Genomic DNA, 12,622 nt, shown 5'->3' with positions numbered 1-12,622 from the left:
GCAGGTTAATGATCGCCTCATATTCCTGGAGAAAATCCATGCCCAGTATAACGAGCCGAGAACACTTGGGCAGCACAAGGAAAGACGCTACGAAAGTCGAAGTAGAAATTGCAAGTCTGGCGGTGCATCGTCCAATAGGTGACACGAGGTGTCCTCCGGCCGTAATCAGATGTGGGCCGTCCCACGCTGTCAGCACCTTGCGTAGCCGAGTCGCCAGTGAGGCACTCATAACCGAGTAGTCAGCTCCCGTATCTACAAGTGCAGTTACTGGATAACCGTCGATTGACGCAGTAAGAGCAGCAGAAGTTTTTTTTGCAGTTTCGAATGAAGGCATCAGCGGTACGTCGCGAGGGGATGGCGTCGGCGGAGGATATTTGACGGTTCGCATGACAGCGGCCTCACCCCCGGAGGTCGCTGTTTTCAGTTTCCCCGGCGCGGGCTTCCACCGTTGACTCCAGCGGAATCAAAGGCGGGTCGAGCGCGGTTCGGTGACGCGTACCGACGAGGTGAAGGCGACCGTGACTGTCTTCGCTGTTGGGCAGGAGGAAGCCGGTTACTTTCTAAGTATTTCTCGATTTCGTGCGGGCGTTCGCCATAGCGCGGGCAACGGGCGTCCGGATGGTATACCCGCAGACCAATCCGTCGGTACTGGCAATCGCGATACATGTGACCAGCCGCCCCGCAGTGATAGCACAACGGACTGTTGTCGGGGGCGCGCCATACTGTAGATTTGCGCGGACCAGGATGAAAGGGTGCTTGCGGATTCGTGCGGTGGATCGGACTTGGGGAGCGTCGAGAAATCCCAGCAGGCGGCTGCGAAAAACGGCCCGTCGACGGCGCGCAAGCCCGAAGAGCATCCGCGTACGAGAACGTGGGAGGTTCGGGTCGTGTTGGAGGCGAGGGATGAACCACTCTGCCGATTTCTTCCCGAATGACATCGGTAAGAACCGCGGCACTGGGAGGTGTCGGAGCCGATGCATAGCACTTCTGCAGTTCTTCTCGAACAATTTGTCGTATTAGCTCGGTAAGTGACTCCCTGTCATCATTTGCAGGTACGAGAGAGCATGCAGTAGTCATGGTGGTCTGGCGTTCATACTGCGAGAGCCGCTGCCGAAGAATACGTTCCATAACTGTTGCCTCACGAACGAACTGAGAGACTGTTGTAGGAGGATTGCGCACGAGGCCCGCGAAAAGCTGTTCCTTTACGCCTCGCATTAACAGACGCACCTTCTTGTCTTCTGGCATTAGCGGATCGGCCCGACGGAACAATCGCGTCATGTCTTCGACGAACATGGCGGCGGTTTCGTTTGGCATTTGGAACCTCGAAGGCAGTGCCTGTTCGGCTCTTTCTTTCCTTTCGGGAGTGCTGAAGGCTTCGCAAAGCAGTCGGTAAAACTCCTGCCAGCTGGTAAATGAGGCTTCGTGGTTCTCGTACCATACTCTCGCCGCGTCTAAAAGGGAAAACTAGACGTTCTTCAACTTACGGCGATCGTCCCAGTCGTTAAAGGCGGCGACCCGGTCGAAATGGTCCAACCAGTCTTCAACGTCCTCAAAGGCGTCGCCATGGAACGGGTTAGGCGTGCGAGGCGTGTTGAGAATGCATGGTACGGGAGCATTCGGGATGGCACGCACTAGTTACGCTAGAAGTCGAGGAAGACGAAGTGTGCGTGGTAATATCGTAATAAGTAATAATAATAAGTAATAAGTGTGCGAGGCCAGAGAAGACGAAGAACAAGAACAAGCTCGGCGTCGTTCGGATCGTAACAGTGAGCTTTCGGGGTTTTGGCTAAGTGTCGGGCGGACTTAGTCCAGCTTTGTAGATACCTAGCAGGGTTTTAAGATAAATTTACATTGTCTGCTACGGAGATAGAGCCACAAATGTCTAAATGTTCTCCAGGGGACGGCACAGGGCGATCTCCGCCCTGGTCGGCCTCGCTACCACCTGATCAAATGCCTCTTGAAGCTTTCTTTCGTAGTGGGGTGAGCAGCATTCCTGTGGCGCTGGTGCCTCTGCATGGAGGAGCCATCCGGCTCAACAACCCGAAGGCAGTGCAGGCGGAACTTCAGGCGGCAACGCATCACTACTTGCACATCACTGATGTGCGACAGTTTGGCAGAGGTGGGATTGTTTGCCGTTCGCCAGACCAGGCGTGTGTGTACGACTTACTTAAGTGCTCATCATTTGGATCGATGCAAGTAAGTGCCTTCATTCCCCCACATCTTGCCTGCACTAAGGGAATAGTTCGTGGTGTAGACTCCTCCTTAAGTCCGACAGAGACCCTAGAAAAGCTCTCCGCGGCTGGAGTAATTGCGGTTTACCGGTGCAACAGAATGGTGGACAATACACGCGTCCCTACTGAGTCAGTAATTGCCACGTTTGCAGGTACGTCTTGCCCTTCAGAGATAAAAGTCTGGCCTCTAATATTCAGAGTGGACCCGCTTGCCTCGCGTCCATTACAATGTCGAAATTGTTGGCGCTATGGTCACAGCATGGGTGGTTGCAAATCCAGCCTTCGTTGTTGCGTCTGCGGCGGGAGCCATTCCACTAGTAATTGCTCGGCCGAGTCGGACTCTTGCTGCCTCTGTGGTGGAGACCACAAAGCTGATTGCTCAAACTGCCCTGCGAGAACTCAAGAAGTCCAAATAATGGAGGTTATGGACAAAAGGCGCTGCTCACGTCAAGAGGCAATTGCGGCGGTAAAAGAAAGAGCCCATGGTTATGCGAGTGTGACAGCACGAACCCAAGCTGTCGTTGATGGAAGCCTGTCAGAGGTAATCGCACAAGCTATTGAAAAGTCTATGGCTAAAATTATGGAGCGCATAGTAGAAAGCGTCACAGAATGCTTCAATGGACTGGTTACCTCAAAGTTAGAAAAATTATTACCGAGTGTTCCTGCCATGCCATCATGCTCTGACATGAATGCTTGTTTAACCCACTCTCAGGAAAATGGAGCAATTGCGTCCGCAACCCATATAGAGCAAGTCAGGTCTGCCGCAGGTACCTCAACCAAGGCAACTAATAGCCCAGACAACCCTGATCATCCAGATACCTCAAACATGGAAATTGACGTGAGGGCACATAAAAGGAGGTGTTCTCCCCTTGAGGCTACCACTTCCCACTCAGTTTGTAAATCCAAGAAAATCCTCCCTGAAGTCAACCCGAAGGGTAACATATTGGAGGAGGCTGTGGCCTCTGCGGTGCTCTCATCACTGGAAGGTAGATGAGGGTATTGCAGTGGAACTGCAGATCAGTATTCGCTGCTTCTACAGATTTAAACGTTATATCGTCTCAAATTTCTCCAGATGTAATTTTACTGCAAGAAACCTGGTTATCCCCTGAAAAACAATTTTCTCTGCGCAATTTTAGGTCCTTCCGCCTAGATCGCCCATCTAGAGGTGGGGGACTGTTAATTATGGTCTCAAGCAAGTTTTGCCACAGGGCAAATATATCATTCCAGCTGATGTCTCCAGAATGTGAAATTCTAGCAGTAGAAATTACTCTCCCTGGCAGTAGGCCTTTTTCATTAGTCAATATATACTTTCCTTCGGGTGTGCAGGATACACACCCACTAGACTCGGTTATGGCGAAATGCGGTAAAGATATAATTTTGGCAGGTGACTTCAACTCTCATCATGCATCATGGGGATCCAGGACAGACTCGTGCGGAAAGCGTCTATGGGACTGGGCAATCACAAATAACTTTTCGTGTCAAAATTCGGGATCAGTTACGTTTCTTCGCGGACAGTTCATATCTGTGCTGGATCTTACATTTTCAGGTCCAGGTATTCCCACATCCGCATGGGAAACGGTGAATGTCGGGACTACAAGCGATCATTTGCCTGTTGTGTTTGAAGTGGTAGTTCCGCAGTCCACCGTGCAGGCTCGCATCCACTCTTTTGTGGATTACCGTACATTTAAAAATTGCCTGCGGACTACTTTCAAATCAATGGAAAATTCTCCATTGCAAGCTGAGGATATTTGCTCCATCATTGATACTTCGCGCAAAAGATCAGAGTTCCAGTTAAAGGCATGTAAAAACACTGCTTCTACAAATTGGTGGAATGACGATTGCTCGCGGGACTACAAGCGACGCAAGGCTGCATGGAAACAACTCATGCATAACCAATCTCCGAAAAACTGGAAAAACTATAAATTTATTGCTGGAACATTTAAAAGAACGGTAGGTAAGGCAAAAGACGCTTACAATGTCCGACATTTCGAATTCCTTTCGAAAGCAAATAATAAGCGTGCATTATTTCGGTTTTTAAGATCCCAAAAAATGATTCCACGCCCCTTCAACTGGGAGTCGGTAGTTTTAACCACAAGTGAGAAAGCTGACTCTCTAAATGTTATCGCGCAAGGGTTAGAGACCCGCTTCGCTACCTCTCTTCCCTTCTCTCCTTACGCGCAGGGCACTTCAGAAGATTTCGAAGAGTTTTCCATGTCAGAATTGTCCCAAGCCGTTTCCTGTTTACCAGTTGCAGCCCCAGGTCACGATGGAGTCACTACCAAGATGATTAAACTTCTCTTTGAAGTCGCTCCTAACGGCTTGTTAGATACCATAAATTACTGAGTAAAATATGCATGGTTCCCTCCTGTGTGGAGAATTGCGAAGGTGATTCCTCTGCTGAAAGACCAAACCAAAGGGTTTGTCCTAGACAATATTCGGCCTATTTCTCTAACATCAAATTTCGTAAAGTTAATAGAAAGGTTATTAAACGCACGTATGGTTCAGTTTGTAACCACAAGAGAATTATTGAGCCCCTGCCAAATTGGCTTTCGACCAGGGATGTCCATTTGGTGCGCACATATCGACTTAGAAAGCCGAATTCAGTTGGCTCGTTACCAAAAACAATATGCTGCCCTAGTCACGTTAGACATTTCTAAAGCATACGATAGTGTGGAATACCCTTTATTAATAAAAAGGATGCAGGATATTGGATTGCCAGACTACTTCGTGACGTGGACTGCAGAGTTCTTGCAGGGCAGGGAGTTTTACTGTGCACAAAGCGGAATTTCATCGGGGAAATTCAGACAAACACGCGGGGTTCCTCAAGGGGCAGTTTTGTCCCCGCTGCTGTTTAACATCCTACTCAGCTCCATTCCTCATCATCAAAATGTAAGCACGTACGTTTATGCTGATGATATAGCGTTTTTTGCATCAGCAAGTGATATTCAGTCACTGTACGAATGCTTGCAGAAATACTTATGCGAGCTAGAAGCATGGCTGGACAGTATTCGCTTGTCCCTTAATGTAAATAAGAGTGCCGTTCTTGTCTTTCCCCTACGAGACCCAGTTACTATATCCCTTTCATACCGTCACTCCACTATCCCACAAGTGGAAAAGGTCAAGTACCTTGGAATTATTTATAATGGTAATCTTGATTGGCATCCGCATATTGAACATATAACTTCAAAAGCTTCTCGTGCAATGGGGATATTACGAAGGATAAGTAATTATCGATGGGGCATGCGCAGAGACACACTCATAATGATTTACCGCATGTACATTCGACCTATACTAGAGTTCGGTTGTGTATTATTCTCCGGCGCCGCGGCTTACAAGCTACGCCCACTAGTTTTGCTAGAACGGGAAGCGCTTCGCTTATGTCTGGGGCTTCCAAAGTTTGTAGCCAACGCTGTACTCTACAAGGAAGCACGATTACCTTCCCTTGAAATGAGATTTAAAATACTCACCGGTCAAGCGTTTATAAGGCTCTATGAATCCCCACTAAGAAGGTCTCATTCGATCTTCATCAAACAACGAGTCCAATTTTTTGGAGTCAGATGGCCACGGTTTCACACGCCACAAGTCATTGTATCGCAATCATTATTGAATCCGTTAGACGTAAATATAAATGATATAATCACGGAAAACAGAATCTCAAATTCACTAGTTATTACTTATGATGACCTATACCCAAATAATGCAAAGCAGCTTCCCTCACATATTCTTAACGGCTTACTCCAGGATCACTTGAATCAACTCCACACTAACGTAATTATAGCAACGGATGCTTCGCAGATTGATGAAAAGGCAGGAGTTGGAATCTTCTCATCATCATTGGACTGGTCTTTTTCTATTCGGCTTCCCGACTTCACTCCAATATACCTAGCGGAATTCCTAGCTGTTGTCCTAGCTTTACGAAAGCTACAGTCTTCCAGGTCAACGGCGGTAATAATCACAGATTCTTTGTCGCTGTGCACCTCACTTACTGCTCCCGGCGAGACACACATATTGAAAACTTTGAACTCACTGGCTCCAAGTCATTTGAGAAGTTTACGATTAATATGGGTACCTGGCCACAAAGGCATATTTATGAATGAGGTGGCAGACAGCTTGGCCAAGGCTTCTATCAGCGGCCCAGTGCTTCCCCTTCTTCCAACAACGGGCTTTATCACGTCCGCCAGGTTCAGAAGATACATCCTTTTAACATCTCACTCGAACCTCAATTCATCATTGGAACTACGCCACTTACAATTCCCTTGGAGCAGGAAGTTTTGCAAAACAAGACAAACGGAGGTTACATTAACGAGACTACGTTGTCGAGTCCCATCTCTAAATTTTTACATGCACCGATCTGGTCTGGCAATATCCCCATTGTGCCATTTTTGCAATGCATTAGAGACGATTGAGCACTACCTACTGGAATGCCGGCGTTTCTCCTCCACGAGGAAAATGACATTAGAAATTACAGTGCGACAGCTTGGTCTGCCATTGAACACTCCGGTACTGCTGTCTTTCGGAGCGTCTGTGCTTGGGCACTCACACAGGAATGTTTGCTTCGCCTTAGAAAAATTCCTTATTGAATCAAACCGATTTCATTGATGACCATATTATTTTATTCATTCCTCCTCTATTGCCTCTTTGATATATTCAAGATACTTTTTTTTTCTCCTCTACGTAGCATGACAATCTACTGAACCATTTCGATTTTCCCTCGCCTAAATTCATGTAACAAAATTTTAGATTTTTACCTCCTTTTCTGAACACATAAGCAAAGTCTGCCCGACTCTTGGCCAATCCCCGCGAGTGGGTAAGCGCCAAACTCATCCAGGACATCATCATCATCATCATATCTGGAAACTGGTGTCATCCGAGAAATTCACTTCAAGTGGATACGTAGTGCAAGCTCAATGGCTACAATTTGTAAGTTGCGATATGGGCCTTAAGGTAATAAGCTAATTAGTGAATTTTCGTTGAATTGGTGAAATATGTTTTTCGATTTATCGTATTAGTAATGTCCGCCTCCTTGGGCAATCCAGCTCAAGGATAAGGATTGTACTATCTGCCACAGGCGATTTAAAAAAATTCCATAAAGCATAAAAATGATCACCCTGTATGTAACAGGACGTACGTCATCATTGGCACATGTATGTGTACAAAAGGGAACTTGGGATGTGGAAGCCCACGAAAAATTATGGAGCTTTAAGTGTCAAAACCACGATTTGATTATGCGGCACGCCGTAGGGGGGGGGGCGGATTCGGAATAATTTGAACCACCGGAGGTCCTTTAACGTGCACCTAAAACTAAGTACACGGGTGTTTTCGCGTTCCCCCCCCCCCCCCCCCCCCCCATCGAAATGCGGCCGCCATGGCCGGGATTCAATCAACACCATAGCCACTAAACAACCACGGTGGGTAGCCCGCTAACGACAAATAATTCGATATGTCAAAAAACGGTTAGTAGGTTTTTGATAGTAAAATAAGCACGTGATGTAGTTTTACAAATCACAAATTGATTTTTTTCGTGGTTTTATTTCTCTTGCAGTTGCGGACACCTTACTCCCGCGGAGATTGGTTGTTGTGTTGTCTTACTGGGACACTACGAGATGAGTTTGTTAGCCTTCGTCATGATCCTGCTAGTGATCGTGCTGACGATTGCGTGGACATGGCTCCTGTGGTGTAGAGGAAACGGCCGCTCGAAGGTAACTCATTTCGCACAAGCTGCCCTATCAGTTACTACACACGCGGGATAACGTTGCCAACCGTCTTCTTTAAGGAAGTCATGGCTGTAGGAGTAGGGGGAGAGGTTGGCGGAAACGGAGGAAATGCGACACTGGAATTAGCATTTTGATGCAGCAGCATCGAAGAGGTCGATAATGGTTTTGCTGTGAGCATCCATTCGTTCCGTCACTCTGTGGTGTTCGTCGTGCCTAGCTCATCATCGCGCCACTTGCTCACCCAACCTGTCCCCGAACAAGCCCTGCTGCGATTGTATGTGCAGACATAATCGGCTCTGCAGCGGAGCCGGCGCAGCATTCTGCTTCCCACGGCGGGCACGAGCGTTTAGCGCACGAACGGTAGCGTTGCTGCTGGACAGCTGTGTGCGTATCCCACGCTGATGCATGCACTGTGATCCGAGCGGGACGTGCTTCTAGCTGCAAGCGCTGACACTTTTCCTTGGCTCTCTTCGCGTGCACCATTGAAGTGCGACGCCTGCAACGTCACCGTTGTGAGACGCCTGCTAGCTGCCAGGACGCTGTTTCTCCTGCGCAGCAGCGGTTGCCTAGCGTGCCGTGTCACGCCAGCGTGTCACCCCGGCATGTTCTTAGAACACCGTCTGACTTAGAACAACGTCAGCTGGGAAGTTTCGCCCAGAGAGCGAAACTGCGCGATTTTTTTTTGTGGAGGGCTTTATTTGGTTGTTTCACCCGTTTTCGTAGTAGGCCCCGTCCTGACTTTCTCCGCTGAGGTCACGTGCTGTCGCACGAGAGCATTCGAGTGGCTGAAGGTTGCGATGCTGCAGTCGGTGGCTGCCAAGGAAGTCGGTGGCCGCGCTGTGTGGCGTTTGTGCGCCGCCTGGGCTGAAGGTTGCGCGGGGCGCATTCGGTGCCGGTCTCTCGGTGAGATGCAATTTTCGTCTCGCCACCGCTTCGCTTGTACCGACAGTGCGTGAGCTCTGCATGATGTTAACGACAATCTGCATGCTGTGAATGGTCGCAGGAGTATCTGGCCTCCGTGGAGCGAACGAGCGGTGGAGGAAGCGTAGGTCAGCAGCCGTCTTCATGCCGTCGACAGTGGTCCGTAGTGATCGATGGGAGCTAGCGCAATCGCGACCGATCATCTCTCTAACGACACGCCCCCCCCCCCCCCCCCCATGTCACCAAAGAAGGTTTCAAGCACCCGTGAACGTTAAACACATTTGCATTTTGACTGAATTCACAGTTGACTTATTTTTCTTTCTGTACGTTGCGCGTTTTAATGCGAAAGCATACTGCGAAAGTGAACAGAGCGACGGTGACAAAAATGACCGACGGCACAAAGAGTAAAAGTACTCGAACAGACGTCACAGTTCAGGGAGGTTCCTCTAAACAAAGTAACTTAATGACGTTGAAAAGAAAATTTGGGACGTTTCGATCTGGGTGGGAATCGAGCCCGGACCTCCAGGGTGCGAGGCGAGCACGCTTCCCCGACGCCGCTGCGTCTTTTTTTTTTCTTTATTTCCAGCTTGGCTACAAGCCTCAAAAGTGTTTGTGATCATAGATCACACTCGTTTTATATGTGTCAAAGTATCAAGCATTGACACCACAGCTTCATCGCAGGGCGTCTCCACGGTTCTGGCTGACTGAAAGTGTGTCTAGCGCGTGCGTCATCGCACACGTCACGTCGCTGCCATCTGGCTGACTAAACGTGTGGTCTAGTGCGTGCCTGATTGGGCACGTGACGGCGCAGCCAATGGGGAAGAGGTGGCGCCACGTCATGGGTGTATAAATAGAGCGTACAAAATGAAAACATTTCACCGAAGGGATTAGAATGATTTCGCATTCCCACACGTAAGCAGACTTCCTGCCGACCCTGCAGACGTCCCAGCCGAATTTTTTATTTGCGCTTATTGTATTTTTTTAATATCTCCATATGGCCCTGCGCACTCAGCTTTCTCGTTTCGATCTCTTGTACTTTTTTTTTCAGCGGCCGAACAAGGGCGACGATGCCCCGTCGCGCGACGTGATACTGGATCGCCTCAAGAAGTCCGGCGCAAAGTGGACCCTAGGTGGCGGCGAGGGTGAGATTACGTGTCCAGTGGGTGCTGTTGCAGCTCGAGGAATAAGCATGGTGCACCAGAAGTCTCACTAAAGGAAAATGATTGCGTTTGATGACTTTCTTACAACCGTTAGCAGAGCTTTGAGCTCTTTAACTACCTTCTAGACACCGTGATGACTACGGCTCCCTTTTCATCTTCTTTTTTGCATAGATTAGTGCAATCTGGTATTATCTTTCCAGAAACTGGCCATCGAAATTGTTTGCGCACCTTATTATTTTTTTTACATAGAAATGTTTTCGTTGCACGCTATGAGAGTCGTAGTGTGGGAACCTGTAGCACGCTGAAAAATTGGGGATTTTGATAGCACCTTGTGACGCGACAGCCATAGTTCTTTTTTCCTACCTTGAAAATGAATTGTTTAGCTACAGCTAAGAGACGTGGCATTAGAGCTGATCTCGAATAATTGTGCATGATTTCATCATTTTCTGTACGCTAAAGTGTCCTTTCTTTGTTTCGACCATGAGCTTTCTGTTAAGTCTCCTGCGCTTAAATAAATATTTGGCGCGTCAGACCCACCGCAGTGAATGTGATACGCCGGGCATTGCAATATGCCCCTGCTTTGTGGTTTGCTTCAGCTTGAGTGTACCGCTAGAACCTTGTCGTTGAAGTCGGTATGCCGGTTATTAGATTTCTGCCGGCGTATGCACAGTGGCCTAGGTGCTACATTGCAAACAGATGTCCACCCCTAAAGGTGTAAATCTGTTTGCAGTGTTTGCAGTGTTTGCAGGAAGGAGATGAGGAATCGAAAGACTGCGCTTTTACTCTTATACAAGCTTTCACTTCATGTCCCGAGGTTAGCACTGTGGGAACCTGTAGCGCTCGCAGAATTGATGAGTTTAATTACATATTGTTTGAGACAACAATGCATTTTTTTACAGGTGACTTGAAACTTATAACTGAGCGACTTGGAAGCAGAGCAGTATTGGAGTGACTGTGGATACTTTCATCATTCCTTATAATAGATATCTCAGAGAATCAAAGATAATCAATTACCGTGCCTTAATACCAATTATTTACGAGCATGGTACAGAACAAGCGAAATTACAGATTATGCATGGTTACAAGGACATGGGGACAGGTATTGCTGTCGACATTGGGAAGTTCTGAGAAAACACCGATAAAGTATGCAAACACACAAGACATCGTGATACACGCGCGTCACGTGCTAACGTGATACGTGATAAACCTACGTGATAACTGGCAGGGTTATTGGAAGTTGAGCAGGCGCTACCTCGAAACGTGGGTCGTCTAGCATGCACGAATGGATACCGGCGTGGACCTGGACACACGCTTGACCTTGAGGTGTGATAGCCTTGTGTGCGGCTTTGCAGCTGCAAGCATCCATTAAATCATGAAGGTGCATAGTCATTACGTCGTCTATGCCCTACGACAAACGACCACTCTTCTCCCTCTTTATGGGCGCTGGATGCTGCTATGGTGCAGAGTATAGATACAAGACCATCACCCAGTACACACTATCCCACTACCAACAACCCCGATACCGCACCACCAACTAGGTCAACAACTACCCCGGTCATGTGCGGTCTGGGGCAACCAGAAGCAAGAACTAAAGTCGGCAACAGTGAGTAAGAGGTCAGTAATAGAAGCAGCCGGGTGCGGAAGGGAGCTGCATAGATGTAAACCAAGCCGTGTCCATCCTCTGGCTCGACGTCCAGAGTCATTATGGTCATGCTGCCAGCATCGAAGCTCATCACGTTTTGCTCAAAACGAACACGCTTCGCATTATCGAAGACGTGGAGGCCGATCGCCAGTTTCGAGCTAGCGTGTCAGTGAAAAGCGTAAGTCCGTTATGTGTGGCCGGCGTGGCAATTTAGACGGACGGGATTTCCGTGCTTAACGAAGTCGGTCAGGTGGAGTCATTGCTAGTACCCGACACATAGTCTTAGTACATCATCACAGGTGGTGCGTGTGATGAATCGGTTGCACGAGTAAATTGTGGGGACATGGCCTTCGCGTTCACTGCCTTCTGCAACGATTCGTCTGATCCCTAGATACGATAACAGCTACGACAATACTACGCCGTTCGCCTTCACCGGATACTTTAATGGCAACATGCGAACACCAGAAACCCGGTGGTTATCAAACTGCACTGAAGACGTCTTCGGTGTGCGTCTTGTCAACTGACACTTTCTAGCCAGTCATCGATGACAACTAGTGATGCGATTGATCACGCGTCTGCCAGAAGGATCGAGACGTTGAAGGTGTGTTTCTCGTTGAGCCCTATGTTTCTCGACGTAGCGAAAGAAACCACAAGAGGCGTGCGCAGTTTTATTTTCATTTAGATATACTGTCGATTTCATAGGAGATTAAGGAAGGAAATGGGTTAGACCAAGTACATCTAAAGGATAAATCACAAGGATATTTTAAAAATGTTATATAATACTGGTTTGAACAATTATATGTGGATTCTAGATATGGCAGTAGAAACCGCAGCCTATGCGGTGATGCATTACTATATGAACAATCAAAAATAGGCAATCGTGATACACAAAAGAAAATAAAACATCAGTACGTTTAAATAAGTACAATAGAGGGAGTACAAATGCACAATATG

The 12,622-nt window shown here is 48.0% G+C and overlaps 1 protein-coding gene across 4 annotated transcripts in view; it reads left to right on the top strand.

The window, feature by feature from the left end:
• LOC135903624 (uncharacterized) overlaps positions 1-11,033 on the top strand; it is a 31,949-nt gene extending 20,916 nt beyond the window's left edge. For all 4 annotated transcript variants that reach the window (XR_011508290.1, XM_070524876.1, XM_070524874.1 and 1 more), the window contains 3 exons: positions 7,774-7,930; positions 9,915-10,008; positions 10,926-11,033. Coding sequence is in view for 2 of the 4 variants with exons in the window: in XM_070524874.1 (XP_070380975.1) it covers positions 7,774-7,911 (138 nt within the window). In the remaining 2 variants the exon portion in view is untranslated. The remainder of the gene's footprint in view (positions 1-7,773; positions 7,931-9,914; positions 10,009-10,925) is intronic.
• Positions 11,034-12,622: the final 1,589 nt, after the last annotated feature.

Source organism: Dermacentor albipictus, chromosome 9 (assembly GCF_038994185.2).
Source record: "Dermacentor albipictus isolate Rhodes 1998 colony chromosome 9, USDA_Dalb.pri_finalv2, whole genome shotgun sequence".
Classification (NCBI taxonomy): Eukaryota; Metazoa; Arthropoda; class Arachnida; order Ixodida; family Ixodidae; genus Dermacentor; species Dermacentor albipictus.
This window is presented reverse-complemented; position numbering and strand designations above follow the sequence as displayed.